This window comes from Accipiter gentilis, chromosome 5 (genome assembly GCF_929443795.1).
Source record: "Accipiter gentilis chromosome 5, bAccGen1.1, whole genome shotgun sequence".
Lineage (NCBI taxonomy): Eukaryota > Metazoa > Chordata > Aves > Accipitriformes > Accipitridae > Astur > Astur gentilis.
In genome coordinates, this window is record NC_064884.1 from 31,605,065 (window position 1) to 31,623,224 (window position 18,160).

At 39.6% G+C, this 18,160-nt stretch overlaps 1 protein-coding gene across 4 annotated transcripts in view; it reads left to right on the plus strand.

Moving 5' to 3' along the window:
- Positions 1-17,926, plus strand: part of IPCEF1 (interaction protein for cytohesin exchange factors 1) — an 88,144-nt gene extending 70,218 nt beyond the window's left edge. For all 4 annotated transcript variants that reach the window (XM_049801285.1, XM_049801283.1, XM_049801286.1 and 1 more), the window contains 2 exons: positions 8,763-8,953; positions 12,445-17,926. In XM_049801285.1, coding sequence (XP_049657242.1) covers positions 8,763-8,953; positions 12,445-12,645 — 392 coding nt within the window. In that variant the 3' untranslated portion in view covers positions 12,646-17,926. The remainder of the gene's footprint in view (positions 1-8,762; positions 8,954-12,444) is intronic.
- The last annotated feature ends 234 nt before the right edge of the window (positions 17,927-18,160 follow it).

The following is an 18,160-nucleotide window of genomic DNA, read 5'->3' on the forward strand; positions in this document are numbered from 1 at the left end:
TTAACATGGGGTGGGGTTAGGTCAATCCAATTTTAAAAATAAAAGCAGTTGCATTTAGTTCCAGTACATATTCCCTATTTGTTTCATTGAGCTTCATTGTAATCAAGGGAAAACTGCAATCCTGAATCTGAAAGCCCATTTGCTTAAGCAAATGTGAATCTCCATAGGTATCCTCCTACTGAAATGTACTGCTAAATTAAAAAGGTGGCATAGTTCCAGAATGTGGTCATTGTTACTGTTAATAACTCTCCTGCCATAGCGAGGCAATGTGTCTTGCCTTCTGAGCAAAGCTGCTTCTTCCTGCATCAAAAGCAGCTGAGAAGCGTAAGAGGCATTTCTGGCCTCTGAATATGCTGAAATGAGAAGATACTCAGCATGCTGCCTAAACAGCTAATACATAAGGAAGCAAAAATGTTCTTGTGCATCAGCTCTACCCATGATTCCAAATCCTTATAAAGATTTGAAATGAGTACTTTGTTGCTGAAAGATCAGTGTTGCCTCAGTACAATGCAAAACAAAAGTGCATCCAAAAGCTTAGGCTGAAGGTAATGCAAAGATGGAAAGAAACAGCACTGGACTCATTGGGAACTTAGGGTATTTCTCTGTAGGTGAACTTGGCAGTGATGGAAAAATGATCGTATAAGGCACATCCGTTACATTGTCAGTCTCCCAATTGTTTTACAAATATCAACAGTTAGCACCCCTTTAGTTTGTCATGTTTTTCTAATTTTACAAAAGAAAAAAAGGAAATTGAGTGAACTCCAGATTTTAGCAAAAGTGAAAATTAATTCAGTGTCTTTTGCGCTCAGCTTCATTATCCATCTTCTAGGCTGCTCTGCTAGAGACTTCTGTAGCAATGAAGATTAGTAAAAATTAAAACTGAGAGCGAGCATATGTACTAATTCTACGTGGTGGAAAAGAGTGGATGTTTTGAGAGAGTTACTGTGGAATCTAATTCCCATAATCTCTGGCTCTGCAAGTAATGAAAGGCTGAGGCTGGCAGAAATGGCGTCCCTAATGAGAATGTCACAAAGATGTAGTAAATGCATTGTCTTCTGTAATTTCACCTTCTGGGTTAAATTTGACTAAGTAATGCCTTTGGGAAACATTATTAGGTACATTCACGTGAATTGTTGGAGTATAGGTCATATATGGCATGGTGTCTTATAGATCCTGTTGAGCAAGATTCAGTGGTTGCTCTTCAGAAATCCAAACTTTTGCTTAGAATATGTTACTCTGGTATTGTCAGCAATCCTGCAATAATGCATAGGTTAATGCTTTCCATCATAAATGTAAGGGTGACAAGTACTTTTATGGATGGTCATAGAATTAGCATGACACATTCATAATCCTTTAAAGCATAGTTCAATAGGCCTAATAATACTAGCCAATAAAAATGGGATTAAAATGTAAATCAAGGTACATTTTGGTATATTCCTGCTATTTGCAAGGCAGTTTAATTTTCCCAGAAATATTCCTGGGGAATTGAATTTTCTGTTGCTCACTGCTTAGCTGATGGCCAACCCTGATTGCAGAACACTTCCATCCTAACCACACTGATGATCTCTGATGGAACTCCAGAAATAGATCATTTCAATGAAACAGTCACTATGGAAACTGTATAACCTCACTAGTTACTGTCTGCATCATAACCCATTGTTGAGCAGGTAAGATGTACACCATACACACATTTTTCTTTCCTTTATCAGTCTGCATATTATGGGGAGGGGATGAAGAGTGTTGGCATGTGGGGTCCTCCCCCACAATGGCCACTGAAAAAATAAATGAAATAATTTGCAAGGAGATTAGTTAAGCTACTTCAATTCGAGAATGAGGTAGAAAAAAAGGATTAATGTAAAATAGCAATTCAGTTCCAGACGGAAGTTATCAAAAAGGATGTAATTCTGGTTCTGTGGCTTATCCCCCAAGAATTTCCCCGTCCAACTAGTTGATAAGGATGTGCACAAATACTGTGAGATGAATTCAAATTGTGGGGTAAAAGCTAGCTGCAAACCCTCATGATTTACAATAACAAGTGAGAACACCCTTGTTATCTGATGCGAAATGAGAATTCATACCTCAATACAATCCATATTACTTGCTTTACAATGCTTCTGAATAGTGCGTTTCTGACAGCTCGTCGTGTTTCAGAAGTGATGATACTGCGTCCAGGAGGAGACAGGTCCCTCTTGCATTGGCATCTGTCCTGGAAGTCCATGTCCCATGTGTGTAAAACCGGCCCTGCTGTTATCAGACCAACTGTGTAGTCTTTGAACCCACTCCCCCCAGAGCCTTCATGTGTGTCCATGCTCTCTTCTTTTCCTTGTGAGGACAGAAAAAACCCTGTCGCACACTCTGCTTTATGGCACATTCTGCTTTGTAAAACTCTGTGAGTAATTTTTGGTTGTAGCTGATAGCAGCCTTGAGCTGAGGTGAAAGTTTTGAAGAACTGAAGAGTACTTTTCTTGTCAAAAGTCAGAAATAGAGGCCAATGTGAGAAAAGTTGGTACCTAGAAGGAAGAAATAGTAGCTGTGACTTTGTGGGAGGAACTTATCATGAAAATACAAAATAGTGAAGAAACCTCAGCGATGAGCTAAACAATGTATGAAAAGTTTTTCAGAGATAAATGGATGAATCTCTGCAAGGCAAACTACAGATTCAACTAAATGATCATGGATTATTCTTTCAGTGAAAATTTATGTAATTAAACCTGCTAAGCAACTGTAAGTGTCTGGTGCAAGGAGCTCTGCCATATGGTATTTTTAATGACCTTTCCAGTTACTCTTAGTGGTGTTATGACCATTCTCAGCGCTGATTACTGGGGAGAGGTTACATACCAGAGAGTAATACAAAGGTACAAAAAGGGAGAGTTTAACAGTTTTCTCTTTGAAAGGAGATCAGCATTATGTTTCCATTTACTTTGTGGGAATATTCAATACTTCTGTGTTGCAGTTTGCTACATGCACAGTGACAAAGGATTCAAAGCTGCCTGTGACACAAAGAAACTGAAAGGTAAACTAGAAAGGGTTGAGAATACAAACAACAATCTGACTACGTGCTCTGTATCCAGAAGCTGGCCTTGCCCTGCCCGGGATGGCTAGACACGCTCTGCAGCCAAACTCCATCCTTTGTATTTCTTCTGGCAACCACTGGAACAAAAAGTATCTGACTGTGACACACCACCATCATCATCAAAAACTATGATAATAAAGGAAGCCGCACAAACGGAGAGGTTACTATGAGAGAACAGGAATGTGTTTTTGTATTTATTTCGGGATCTTCTACTATAGCAATAACATCCTTCTTCCTTACATTTTTCTGAGGGTTTTATGATCATGTGAAGTTAATGTGTCTTGGCAAGGAATTCTTATGGTACCACTTCGGGTTTATTTACTTTACCTTAGCTCACAGTAGCCAGTAGAAGATCTGGTGTATGCTGATATTTCGAAAAACCTGGAAAGATTTTCAAATACCACTTGAATTTTATCAGGGTTGGTTTTGTGGGAAGGAGTTGGTTAAGTAGGAGCTGGATGCATTCGATTCCTTCTTTTCTCAGAACTGACATCCTCTTCCCCTCTGGAGTCTGCCTGTGCCAGTAATAGTCAGAACAGATCCTCTGGTGTGCTCTGGCCCCTTTGTTCCTTCTGCAAAAGTTACAGAAAATAGCTAGATCGTGGCTAAGACTAGCCAAGAAGTATGCCTATGGTGAGAACAACTGTGTAAAGAAACAACTGTTTGAATTATTATTTTGTTTCTCATCAAAAAGGCTTTAGAAATCACAGAAAACTATGGTGTTAAGATTTTCCGCACTCTCTGAAAAAGAGATATTTATTTGTATTGTTTCCAGTTCAGTCACAGTCTGTTAAAATGCCACCTCTTACTGCTGAGTCCACTATAATGTTAGAGTCAAGAGCGTCTAATTGTTGGTGATAATATAGTTTTCCTGTTATTTTCTCCCACTCTCTCCTATTTTTAGTTCTGCATTTGCCAGTGAGGAGTTTGCCTAAGCTATGCCCTCCTAATTCAAATATTTCCTGTATTTTCTGTTCTGTAGTTATGTGGAAAATGGGATTTCCCCAAGGTGTCATCATATTCCCATTGAAAAGTCTACTACCGCTATGGAGAATGGATGGGGGGGGTGGGGGTGGGTAGGTAGGTAAGGACAAAAGCGGTTTATGATTTTTTTTCCTGTGTTCTCCCCAGCCTGGCTGTATATATTGTCCCATTGGCATCAATAGTTTTGGCAGAATCAGAGGTGCTGGCACAGCTACAAGAAGCTCATAAGAGTAGGAAAGGCAGGAGGAAGATGCAGATTTTTTTTTTTTTCCTGAGATTAATACACAGCTGGAGAGCTGTGAGATCTCAGAGAATAGGAGAACAAGTATTTATAGTTCAGCTTACATTTAGTGAGATATGTTCTGTTGGAGGTGGTTTTCAATGCAAAATGCTCTTTCTGCCAAACATTGCCGATTTATATATCTTTACCTCAGGGAAACAATCAGCTTGATTTTTCACAGCTGCTTTTTGAAAAGTTCTGGATAATTTCACTTTTGCAAGCATAAGGAGCATTAAAGTTGAGATTTGAGGCAGGCTCCTGTATTGCTGCTCCAAGGTGGGGGGTCTCAATACCTTAATGTCTCCCACCTGTGGCAAGTTGGCCAACAGGAAGGTGGAAGCTGAAAATTGAAGAGGTGAAGAGCTGGCATGTTGAACCTCTGGCGGCTTGCTCTGGTCTGTGATATCTCCTGTTTAGAGGGAAATTCCAGATAAGTGGCATCAAGCCACAAAGTTGTGTTTTACCTCTCGTGAAACAGAATTTATCAGAAGCTCTGACTTGCCTGAAATATTACTTTATTTTCCTCACCCCGACTTAGAAGGTCTCTTTCTCTTGAATGTTAAAATATCTCAGGGCAGAAGTTCCCTTTTTCTCAGGTCACCGCTGGCTCTCTTCCGCTTTCCCCACTGCAGAGTCTGACCAAGTTAAAAGACCTATGCAATACTACAGAATTTTTCCAGGAGTGCTGTGAAGCTTTAGCAGGCTGTGAGGCTTGTGAGTGAAGGGCATGGTGCAGGATCCCAGGAAGACTGATCCTTCCAGTGGCATGATTCAACAGAAGGGCTTATCGTTTATACTGCCAAAGGAAGGGAAAAGTGCACAATACACATGTTCTGCTGTGTGCATGTACGCGCTCATAAATGCACACAATATGTAATATCCTTGAACTGTTGCTGTTTGTTCCTTACTACTAATCCCTCAGTAGGTCCTGAGAGAAAAATGAGTGTATTTTATCTTTAAAATAGGATGAGATAAAGAAGTGCTGTAGTGGCATTTCAGTTTGCATGCCTGAGACAGAAAGTGCTTAGCTTCAAGAGTACTGGTGGAAGAGATAACTTGCAATATTATATTTTGAAGTGATTTGGAATGTGCCTGATGTTAGCTGTGTGACCCAGCTGGAAAGACTCACTCCAGAGCAGTGCTAGTGGGGCCCAACCTGTCCATGTTATTAAGAATTTTTGCCAGCGGAATATATCCGTCATTATAAACCTTCAGAGGTTAACAAAGCTCAGAGTAGGGGTGGTATATTTATCTTTAGGAGGCTGACACAGACAATCTGTTCATTTTTACACCAGGGCCTCCGCTTGTGTACTATGTGGTTTTGCATAATTTTTTACTTTGTGATGGAAAGCAAATATTTTGTAACAATTCAGTAGTATAGTCTAGACAGCTGAGGTTTCATAGGAGGAATCCAAATCGCTGACGCTCAAGAATACAGAACTGGTGAATGCCTGTGCTTCTGTTAGATACTTGCTCATCTGCAGGTCAGTGCTCTGACTCCAGGTGCAAGGGAATTAAGGAATACCAAGTTCTGGGAAAATGCACTGTGAATGTTTGAATCTGAAGAAAAAGTCCAGTCTGTGGTTAAGCCTTGAGTCACTTTGCTTTATCTCTATTATTCAACCTTAATTTTCTCTCAGGTGTTTTGTGGGGGAAACGTAGTGCTTTCTTTGTTTACTTTTGTGGCATTAAGAGGTTTGTGAAATACTGTAATGCACCATTGTGTGAGTGAGGAGAAATATATTTTCTTATCACAAATCATTTTATTGGGCTTGTTAATTTATTGCTAGACATAATACCTCTCCTCTTCCTCCATTACCTCTACCCCTTTCAGATTCACAGCATCAATCTAGTGTGTTCAGTGGCAGCTTCAAACCTGCACGCAAAGTATGGGCTTTTGCTTTCTGAGCTTGGCTCAGGGGAACTCAGGACATTGAAGGTGAAAGTCCAGATAGGTATCAGACAGTCTGGCCTCAATTTATAGAGGTTTATTGGCAGGCATACTCTTTGTCAGTAGCAACAGTATCTGCTTCTATACAAAAGCACAATATTAAGATACTGTTTTGTTATTTTTTAACTGCTGTGGGAGAAGTTCACTGCTCATCAATGTAAACAAAGATGGAGGCAAAAGTACTGTATAACTGATGCCGGGCTCTACACAGCCTGTAGTTTTCACTCACCCTTGTTTTCCAACTGTTTCCTGAAATTCCGTTTAGCTGTTTTACTGTCACACCCTTTATCCACCCGACCTGAAGAATCTGGCACTTTCCCTTCCCCCTGGAATTACCTGACCCTGATCAATCTTTTGGGCATGGGAGTGGTGGAAGAATAAGAAATGAGAGAGGAGTTTATGGTTGCAGTCTTGAAAGAATGCAGGAGCCGAGTGCATGCTGCGGGTCAAGTGCATCTTCTGGGAGCCTTTTGCTGGGCTTTTGTGACTTTGCTTCCATCGTTTTCTGTGTTGAGTATTACTGTCCTTACCTTCACCCACAAGTGCACAGATGCATAGAAGAAGAGTGTTCAGTGAAGGTGTTTTCTCATGCTAGCTGCTTTTTAACCCTTTTAGGACACTGAGGAGCATCATGAGTTAGCATCAAAAAATATCTGGAGCAGGGACCTTATGTTGCCCGTGGCTCGACTATTTTTTAAAGTTGCTGGACAGAATCAATGCAAATTTTTTTTGCTGCTTATATACTCTTTCCTGGATATCTGATAAAGGTCAATTTATCTCTCAAAGCGATACTGTGTACAGTCCTGATGGGTGATGACTACAGTAGAGCTGAGCCAGTTCTGTGCAGGAGCAGGCTAATGAAACAAACAGCTGCTTCATCCCAAGAAAGTAGGCAGGAAGCTAGTTATAATTACGAGCCTCATGGCATACTACTGCCGTGTATTTTGCCTTACGCTTGCATTTTTTTCCTATTTCCTGCAGCTTGGTAAATATACAACAGTTCTGCTTTTCCTCCCCCAACACTGTACCGATGTTGGAAGCTATACACTGTACCAATGTTGGAAGCTATATTTAGTTCTTGTCAAGTTACAACAGGCTTTTTATAATCACAAAGTAGTGAAAAAAAAGGCCAGCAACACAGTGAAGGCAAATATTTGTAGCATATCACAAACCTTTGTTGTAACATAAATATTTAGAAAGAACAAGGGTGTAGGAGGATGCTGTAGTTTTTAAAACATGGAAAAGATAAGGAGCAGCCTCTTAAATGTGCTGACATGTTGGAGAAGTCTTTTTGCTGTGGCATGAGTGAGCAAAAAGACTTATTCCTTTTGTTCAGAAAATGTTTGCTGACTGAAGATGATTTAGAAAAGTCAATGTTTAACTTTTCATTCAAAGAAAAAAGTGTCCAGCCAGTTTGACTGGCACATGGAGGACTGCAGTCGAGAGAAACCGCCACCACCATCCCCAGTGAAATAAAACCAAATGTTATCCCAGTGGATCTTGAGGGACTTATTAGCACCCTGAAAACACCAATAACTTAAGATTTTCCTTTAGCTACCACTGAAGTAGAAAAGCTTGCAGTGTGGACTGAGGGACAAGCAGCGAGTTGTGCAGTCTGTTGCTGAAAATGGCCTTCTGCCCAAACACCCCTATATATGCCTGGTACATTTTTAGTTTCTGACTGCTCATTTTTAAGTTGTTTTATTCTGAAAAATGCCTTTGATTCAATTTTTATCTTATTTTATGTTATTTCATTCTCAGCTGTTTACTAGATTTTCCTTTCTGTCATGGAAAATGGTGCTGCAGCTTGGGAGCCATCAGAATAATTAAGGTGGAGATAATCAAGGCTTTGTTGAGGGGCATCACAAGTAAATTCTGTGCTGCAATCTGTGAAACTTAGGGGTTAGGCATCAGCTGCCCAAAAGGCTCCTGCTTTAATCTGTTTTCTAGGGATCTTCTCTTGGGGCCCTTGAAATGTTCCTATGTTTCATTTTATTGCTCAATTTTTTTAAACTCTGGTTTCAATAATTACCAAAACCTGGCAATGAATCAGTATGCCAAATAGAATTTGACCTGTGAGTTGCCAGGCAGAAATGTAATTCACTCTGTGCAGCATGTAGGGAAGGGTGAATGGGTGTAGATGTTATCAAAGTTGTTTTCATTCAAACGTAGCATTACTGACGCTTTCAAAGTCTGTGATATATTCAGAGCATTAAAGCAGCACTCAATCAGTGGAAATACATGCTTGTATTTGTTTGGATCACGACCTGATTCTTAAAACATTTGAGTTTGGTAGTATGTCTTTCTCATATGTGTTATTACCCTATAAATTACCCTAAAAATTGCCCTTGATTTTAACACCAATACCATTATTTTTAACTTGGCTAAGAGCCTTTCTGATAGCTGAACTTAACATTTCTGCTATCTGCTTCCACATTCACATTCTCATACCCAATTTATTCTTTTCTTTGCAGATCAGGAAAAATGTGATGATGATGAGATGGAGCGACTTTACAAGTCATTAGAACAAGCAAGCCTGTCTCCCATTGGTGATCGTCGGCTGTCAACAAAGAAAGAACTTAGGAAGTCATTTATCAAACGCAGCAAAAACCCCTCCATTAATGAGAAACTCCACAAAATTCGAATGTTGAACAGCACATTAAAGGTGAGGTCGCAGAGCTAGCCAAGGAAAAGCCCAAGAGAGAGAAACAGTTTGGCTGAAAAAAGAAGGACGCCTAGACTTCAGCCAAACTCTAATTACATATTAAGTAAGAGCCCCAGAGAATTTGGTTAAGTTTTTGAAATTGTTTTCTACTTCATTCTGAATACTGATCTGTGTTTTGTTGTTCAATTTGAACTGGAAGCAAAGGCAATAGTTCAGAAGGGACTCTTCTTGCAGAAGTTCCAGCCCATTTGGAAAATTTAATAAGGAAAGCTTCTCTTCGTTAGCTGGATAACTTGCAAGCTCAGCTGAATGCACTAAACAGGGGAGCCTTAAAAAAAGGAAGAGCAGACAAAGTACGTTGATGATAAAGGACATGAAAATGACCCTGAGCCAAAAAAAGTTTTCCTTATGTGATTATTGGAGAATGTACAGGATGTGCCAAAGCTATTGTAAAGACCTCCTGTAACTAAAATATTTTTAATAACAAAAGCATCCTGCTTTTATGTTGGAAATGTACCATGAACTGGAGGGGTGGAGGGGTTCAGGGGACGTTCCATGAAAGGGCCAGTAAATCTGTCTGGAATATGGGGATTTATGAGGTTGTTTACTTGCCAGCATCAAGTGTCACAGGGTTTCAAAGCCTGCTTCTGAATGGTACCAAGGGAAACAGAAAGCTTAACCATACCATTTAAATTGTAAGGAGAAGAAAGAATAAGTGCAAACCTGGGGCTTCACTTGTTTCTTTTTATATGCATTAGAAGCAGGAATTGAGTATCTTGTTTCAAGTGTGTGTATTTGGCTTCAGGCACTGTAAGCTGGAGAAATGCCTGTAAAAAATCCTATCAGCACAATCATTGATTTGACTATTAGTTGCAATGGGAGGCTTGACTTTGGCACCCTGGCCTGTGTTAAAATTCCTGAAGGTACAGTTGAAAAGGCAAGTGGGAATATAGGCATTCTGACCAGCTCCATATGAGACCTGGTGAAGTGTCTCCTCAGTATCAGAGTCTTCAGTGACATGGTACTGACTATAGCAGTATTCACCTGCATCAGCAATAAAGTAAGCCCATCATATAACAGAAAGTTCGTTTAAAAATTATGTCTATTTTATGGGACAGGAAGCTAAATATAGAAACATACTGCAGAGTTTTCCCTGATAGAAGCCTCCCTAGTAAATCTAAGAACCAGTTAGGACAAAACGGAGTTCCATCTTGTGGGACAATCAATTTCATTAGCATGGAGCTGAATGGGACCCTTACTGCCAGACATGAGCGAGGAGGACAGCTTTGCATTGATTTAGCACGAGAGTATTGTATAAGTTGTGACGAGCACTGTTTAAAACCTTAAGCTTGTCTAACACTTGTATTTAATATGGAAAAATCATTTTTGGAGTGTTCATAATGTATAAAATGTGTTGATCTTTTTTTGCTTTCTTCAAACTAAGAAATTGGAGTATTGACAAGACAAATATAGCACAGACATTTTCTCACAGACACAAACAGAGTTCTATACACAGCAGTGTTTAAGTTAGCCTGTCTGAAAGGCAAATGCCTGCAGTGAGAAAGTGGCATATTCTTTGCATCAGTGGGATTATGTGCTTTTAAAGTCAATTTTCTTAACGTATAACATGAGATGTGCGGTAATTGGAAATGATCTATTGGAAATTTAAAAATCAGGAGAGTTTTGCATCTGATCCATATTTACTCTGCTTTAATTAAAACCCTATTAGGTTGAGAAGTGATTTATGCAAGATTCAGTGCAATTTTAATTTTGGACTTTTGACTCTACACCTTTAACAACAGATTAATGTTGCTGTCACAATATATCATTAACAAAACATACTTTGGATAGCTTGGAAGAGAGGGAAGCTGTGTGCAAACGCATCACAGGCTTAATGAATGCAGGAAATAGATTTAGTGGTACAGGAAAAACTCCACGGCATGGCTTTTTGCCACCAAATTTGTCTGCTGGAAATACTCTTCTCTCCCTTCTACCTCCCTATTTCCTCCTCTTCTCTTAGGCTAACTGCACACACCTCTGCATCAATGCCAGAAGCCTTCTTACAAGGGCTGGCACTAGGTCTTGAGGGCAGGACTTGTGTAAACCAACACTTGAACAAGCTTTTGTGTTTAAAAAGCGTCTCGGGCATCACAGGAATTGGAGTAGGTGATAGTTCATTAGAGTAGTAGTGGGATATGGATATCCCAGCAGCTGATTGCTACTATCAGGAAGTGTCATGAGTGTGCAGGAGGAGTATTTTCAAGGTGTTTTCAAGGCAGCCACTGGCACGGAGTGTCCTTGAGCTTGATGAAACTTGTGGCAGTAGGAGAGGATAGTTAGAACTATTCCACTGCTTTCATACACAGACTGAGGGGGGATGGAGCCAGGTAAAAGCAGTAAAGGTTTGTTAGTGCCTCCATTAAGAAACTGTAGCTGCTAACTAGGGCTTCTCTATCTTGTGGTCCACTGCATGGATAGGCAATAAGGGCTGGAAAAGCAAAATGGTTTGTTGTGTCAGAAAATGTGAGGGCATCGATGGGTATAAATACCTGAAGGGACGGTGTAAAGAAGACAAAGCCAGGCTCTTTTCAGTGGTGCCTGGTGTCAGGACCAGAGGCAATGGGCACAAACTGAAACACAGGAGGTTCCCTCTGAACATCAAGAAACACTTTTTTACTGTTAGGGTGACCAAGCACTGACACGAGTTGCCCAGAGAGGCTGTGGAGTCTCCATGCTTGGAGGTATTCAAACCCCATCTGGACACGGTCCTAGGCAGCCTGCTCTAGGTGGCTCTGCTTGTGAAAGGGGGTTGGACTGGATGATGTCCAGAGGTCCCTTCCAACCTCAACCATAATGTGATTCTGTGACATAAAGGGTCTCAGTGTCCCTATATCAGTGACTGTTCACGTCTTACCATTGAATCAGGTTGCCTGCAATATACGGTCTGAGCTGCTCTTTTCTAAAAGTAGAGATCAGATTTAGTAGTAGTAGCTAGTAGCTGGCGGTAGATGTATTGGCAGCCATGTGTGCTCTAGCAAGTCTATTGCTAGTGCACAGATTATATCCAAAATTATTTTCTATCTAGCTCCCAGAGAAGACACATTTATAACGTGACCACAGAATAAGTATTTTTTGATGAAAGTTGGAACTGGTGTGAATTACAGAGATAAATGCTCTTGTGTCTAGTTTAATGCAAGTACTAACTTGTTGTGAGACAGCATAACAATGTCTAATTTTCGCGTGAATCTTCTCTCATGAGGTTTTGCTATGAATCCTATAAAATAAAAAATCTACATGAAATCATAATTTTGCCTTCAACTGGGATGAATTTCTGTTGTGGACTTAACTTTGATGATCTACATTCTAAAAATGGGAACAAGTTGGCAGGAGGATGGATAATTCGCCATCTCCTTGTGACATAGAGAGTGTTTTTGTTACGGACAATGAGCTTGACAGTTTCTATGGGAAATAACCACTTGTTCTCTTCCTAGTGTAAGGAACATGACCTGGCCACGATTAACCAGTTGCTAGATGACCCAAAGTTGACGGCAATGAAGTACAGAGAATGGAGGAACACAAACATCATGCTGGTTCAAGATATTTATCAGCAGCAGGAGATCCAGGACATGTCCACAGAGAATAGCGAGGAGCAAGAGATGACTCCACAGCCTATTGCTGAAAGTGCTATCTGAGGCCATGGTTCAATGGTTCATAGCAAGGTTTTTCTCCATGGGTCTTCACCTACAGGCACTTTAAACTGCTGCGTTTTGAGGTTTGTTTTTTCCAAGTGTTCTGCGAAAGGAAAACAACCCCTTCTCCAAAGCTTTAATTCCTCTTGCAAAACTCGTGTCAAAAAGGCAAACCCCTCAAATTAAGAAAGCATGCCTGAACCTGGGCTGCATACCTAAGAAGAGTATTTTGTGAAGCAGCAAAGAAATGTTTTTCCATCTTTGGAGAAGTAAATTAAATATGTCCAACTGCTGGAAGTCACAGAACTGTATATGTACTGTATAAATGTGGGAACCTTGGGGTTGTTTTAACCACGTAACTTACTGTTAAAGGAAGCTAAAACAATGCCAACAGGATGTAGTCGACTCTCTACCTTTTTACCCTGTAAGGTAACCTGATGTATGCATTTTCATCTCTACCTTCATTCACTTTCATCACTCTACCAGTTTAAACTGAGTCAACTAGAATAGTAATTATGCATGAGTTTATACTACAGACAGCTGTCAGGCACCCTGTTTGTGCTCTGCCTGATGTTTTATGAGTTTCAAATTTATTTATGGGCCAGACCAAGGTACTGTCTTTCTACATGAAGAAGAGAAGGTCTCAGTATTTGCTAACATGTAATTTACTCTTCTGTGAGGCAGCTAATGCTTCAACAAGTTTCAACTTTTCTTACGGACTTGGCAGAATTCCTTGGAAGATTATTTTCTTCTTTCTTATTTTTGACAATTGTAAATATATAAGGTACAAGTTCATCCCAGATTCCTACGTAGGAAGATGATCAAGTTCACAAGGCAGAAGCTAAATAATTAAACTCCTGATGTGGACCTGAAAGTGTAAAACATAGCTGCAAATATTTTTGTAAATATATGTCATTTTATGGCTTATATGAATGTGACTATGTACTGTGTATATGTTTTATTTATATATTTATATATGCCGAATTTCCTAATGTAGGCAGGCACACATGGACCAGACCCAGCTAGATGAGAGTGCTTACAGGTTGACTTGAAATGCCTCTTTGTTATTTGTTCCATTGTGAATCACAGTAATGGCTCTACAACAGAGACTATCCTGGCACATCTGCCATAACTTTTTATTCTGTCTTTCTAGCTTTGAGTTTTAAATGAAGAAAATCTGTACAACTTAGGGCAGGAAAATAAGTTTTCTGGGAAGTTTCAGGACTTCCATTTGGGCAAACAAAAATAAGTATGTTAAGAGGTTTTGCTGCAGGATCGTGACTTTTTGGCTTCATTGTGCTCAGTACAAGGTTTGGAGTTTTTGCCTTCCCATCTTCTGCATGTATACAAATATGAGGAACTTTGCAGAGTGCTGAATTTTGAAAAGCAAGAACTAGCCCGTTGTTCTCAGATTAATGCCACTACAGGAACTGTGGCAATCTGCACTTCTGTTGGCTATTTTGTAAAGATATTCTTTGTCATTAGTTTTCAACACAGTTTTATCTTTTAAAGCAAAATACACTATACAGATGCAGCCATATTCACCTGTCTTTATACATTATATGTTTTATCATAGCTTGACTGAGAAAACAAAAGTTAATAGTGTTAGTAGGAACACGTGAAATCTTTTCCACCTATGTAGTGATGACTGACTGTTGATTTTGCATTTTTAACACTCAGCAGCTTTCCTTTTAAAATAGAGACATGAAATTACGTCCCAATGTATCCAAAAATACAGTTAAGGCTGTGTTGAGTGTGACAACTGAGGAGCAGACAGTAAGCTATAAAACAGGAAAATCATCATATGAGCAGTACTAATTCTAAGCAGAAGTTGCTAGAAATTAAGAAAGATCAATAGCTGGTGCAACTTGGTTTAGAGTAATTGTGTCTTAAAAATTGAGCCCATTTAAAGTTTGTTTTTTGTTTTTTTTTCTTTTTTTTTTAAACTTTTCACCATTCCCAGAAGACCCTCAAACAGTGGACATCTGTGAGTGTCCTGCTCCTAACTGAAATTCTTCAAAGCAGATGTGTACATGGGAGAGGGATAGGCCCTGAATTTGACATGATATCAATTAACCGCTGAGAGCACACTGAAAATTAGGAGTGTCGGGATTAATTTGCTTGGTCCATCTCAGTTTTAACTACCTGGCACTAAATAATTGATAAAAAATGGAGGTCAAATTGCATGCACGTTTTCTCTCGCAAGTAAGAGTTTCTCATGAATCACAGCATGTAAACACCATTTTTCTTCAAAAGCATCTTCACTTGGATCTTAAAAACAAGCATACGCTAAAGTAGCCTGTTGAACTGGGCCAGATGAGTCAGTGCCTTGCAGTTCTGAGCAAAGTCCTAGTCAACTCCGTTTGCTGATGTAGATTTGCACTACACAAAGGAAAGCACTATGTGGCCTGCACATGCTGTGTTGGCTCTTTTCACACTGTGCTTGTATAAGCATATACAAAACAGGTTCCCCAAATATAGAGAAAGAGAACTGTCCTTGGACTGCCTAAACTCTACTATTGGTTTTGACAGATTAGGTAGCCTAAAATAGCTTTTAAACTACCCTCTTTCAGATGGTCAGTAGATACTTATTGTTGAACTATTGAGGTTTTGGAAACCTGCTGAGGATGGGCTGTATCTTGTCTTAGAGAAGAACATAAAATTCTTAAATGGGGTTATTTTAATGCAATTATTATTTTAACAAATTTCTGTGTGTTCAAGAAAACAAATGTATGGGTTCTATGCAAGTGCAGTGCTGGGAGTCTATCTCTATTCTCTTCAGCTCCTATTTAGACCTGAAACAAATGGAAAGTATGGGAAATATGAAGTGAAAAATTGGAGTAAACCAGGTTTCATCTTCCAGCATTGCTAATTAATGTGACGGTTTTCACCTGGTGCTGGGTTCATCACAAGGGGCTGTTGCAGCAATGTGGAAGCCACAGTCAGAGGAAGAAGTGTGCACAAGCTGACAGCTACAACTAGTGGGATGCAGTGGGGACCCACTTTGGCAGGAGAAACCTGGCCAACTCTCTGCTCAGTGATGCTTGGGGTAAATGGTATCTGTTGGTCTGAATTTGGAAGGCCTGCACTATTAACTCATAGCGCAGGGAAACTGCGCATCCCTAGTGAATCTCCAAAAGTCTTTAACCATCTGCCTCATGGGACTTGTTTTATGTACTTTTTCAGGAAAAACTGTGTGTGCATGGACAATTATTCCTTCATCAGTAAGCTTTTTGGTATTGGTGCAGTAAGTCCAGTTATGCAGATTTTGGAGTAAATAATGACAATATCTTATTTCAGCTGTTTCTGTAGTCTGTCTCTGGTGGCTTTCTGGAAACCAAATCTCTCTGCTTTGGTGGTGCAGATGTCATGAGCTACTAGAATGAGGTGGGATCACGTTTTCTTTCCTAAGATGAGAGAGGTTTCATGTGGAGACTGTGAATTGTTTCTGCTTCTAGTTCTGATGATTTACTCAAAACTGGGTTTCACCTGCAACAGGAGTAAACAGGAATAAATAATGTGCTACACTCCCTCCCCCCCCCCTTTTCTTTTTGAAGAAAACCTTCATATTAAGAGAAAAGGCTCCTTTGGGACAGCCAAGGAGGAAGGGGAAGAAAAGAGGTGGTATTTGATTTAAAACTATGTAGAATTTCAGAATTTAAAATTACTTCTAACTAGGAAAAATTATGGCCATGCTGCATCTGTTGTGTGAGCCTGTAAGCTTACATGTCTATTACAGATTTCATATAAAAACTTGTATTTTTTAACTCTTAAAGTAGCAAGGGAGTCCATGTAAGCATAATTCTATATGAGGAACTTCATATACTGTGGTTGAAGTTTGGGGTTTGGACTTTTTTGTTGTTTTGCTTTTTTGTTGGTGCAGAAGTGACCAATTGCAATGTGGGCCTGGGCTTACTTCATTTATATGAGATGTGTCTTTCTGTTAACAGGAAGCCAAAGTGGTTTTCTTGTAGTAGTAGAGCCAGAGTTATATTTCCTGTTATATGTGGGGCATTTTGAAGCAGCAGACATTTAAAATGTCAGTCAGCATTTCCTTGATGGCTTGAAGATTTATCCCATTTTGGTCTGCTGCCACATTCTTGCATTTTTGAGAACTGGCTTTATTATTAACTAAAACAAAATTCAAGGTGAAAAAAGAAAAAGGAGAAACAGAACAGAAAAGCTCTGAGCTAAGATCAGGCTGAAATTCTTGTCTCTGTGCGTAAGGGTAATGGGAGCTAAGCTTGCCAAAAGCTAGGCATTTCAACACTGAAAAAAAGATTGTCAGGTGTTGAGGAGAGTACTACGTTCCTTGAAATTTGCTATGGGAGAAGTTCCAAGACCTGTCTGCTCTGGAATAATGAATATTTTTCTGATTTATTTCCTCCTGGTAAAAATCCAAAGGGAGTGGTTTATAAGCTGGCAGAAAGTTAAAAATTAAATATGCATGCAATTCATTGATAGCTCATCAGCCTTGATGTATTACCTTGAAATGATTGACTTTAGATGACTTAGCCTTTAACACAGAAAATCCATTTCTTTGGGAAACCATTGTAGCTACCACAGTGTCTGGGGCTTTTGTACCACATCTGACCCACATGAAGTCCATTTTGAGGATGTAAGTGTATGGCATTTCTACAGGGCAAATAGTTTATGTCATCATACCATAGCATAGGAACCATGTGAATTCTAACACTCCCCGTGTCCTAGATGCCTTAGGACCTACCCAAATTATTCTGATTCTTGAAGATGCTTATAGCAGTTTTACCCTTTCCCACCTAAAAATGAAGAAAAGAGGATATGAAAACATGTCTCCCACTCTCATGAGAAGAGAAACTAGCACTAGTCAAGCAAAAATTCAGGTAAGTCTATGAAGGTTTAGCAAAACAACTCACCTGGTGAAATGCCATATGTGCATACTAATAGCAGAGCTCTTGTGCAAAGCTTTCAGTGCTGAGGACTGGCCAAAAGAAGGAATGGGGGTATCTGTTCCATTACCCTCTGTGTAGACAGGGAAAGCCATGCATAAAGAAATATTTGCAAGCATATCTGTTAGGCAGGGGCAGGGCCTGCAGCACCATGGAGGTATATGGAATCCCAGTTTGGTATTTTATCTGTTAAGTCTATTTTTTTTTTTTCACTGGTTTCAAACTCAAAGCACAATGTTTGCACTCAGCACTGCCTTTTTACTGTTTGTTGCCCACACACGTGACTTGATTTTAATGGAATGATGCACACATCTTGCAGAATGAGAGCCTTATGTTTGCACTTGTCAATTAAACACTGAAATGAGAGAATATTTTGCTCAGCCTTTTTTTTACTTTTCACTGCAGATTTTTCAGTTTACTGCTATGTAATAAAATAAGGGTTTGTTGGTTCTTTAAACAAGCAATTTCCCCTTGGGACTAATATTACTGTTAAGTTGAATAATCTGGAACCAGGAAGAGTCAATGACTGGTTTGACGGAGGAATGCCTTCCACTAGTTGGCAATGTAATTTTTGAAACTGCTGTTAAATT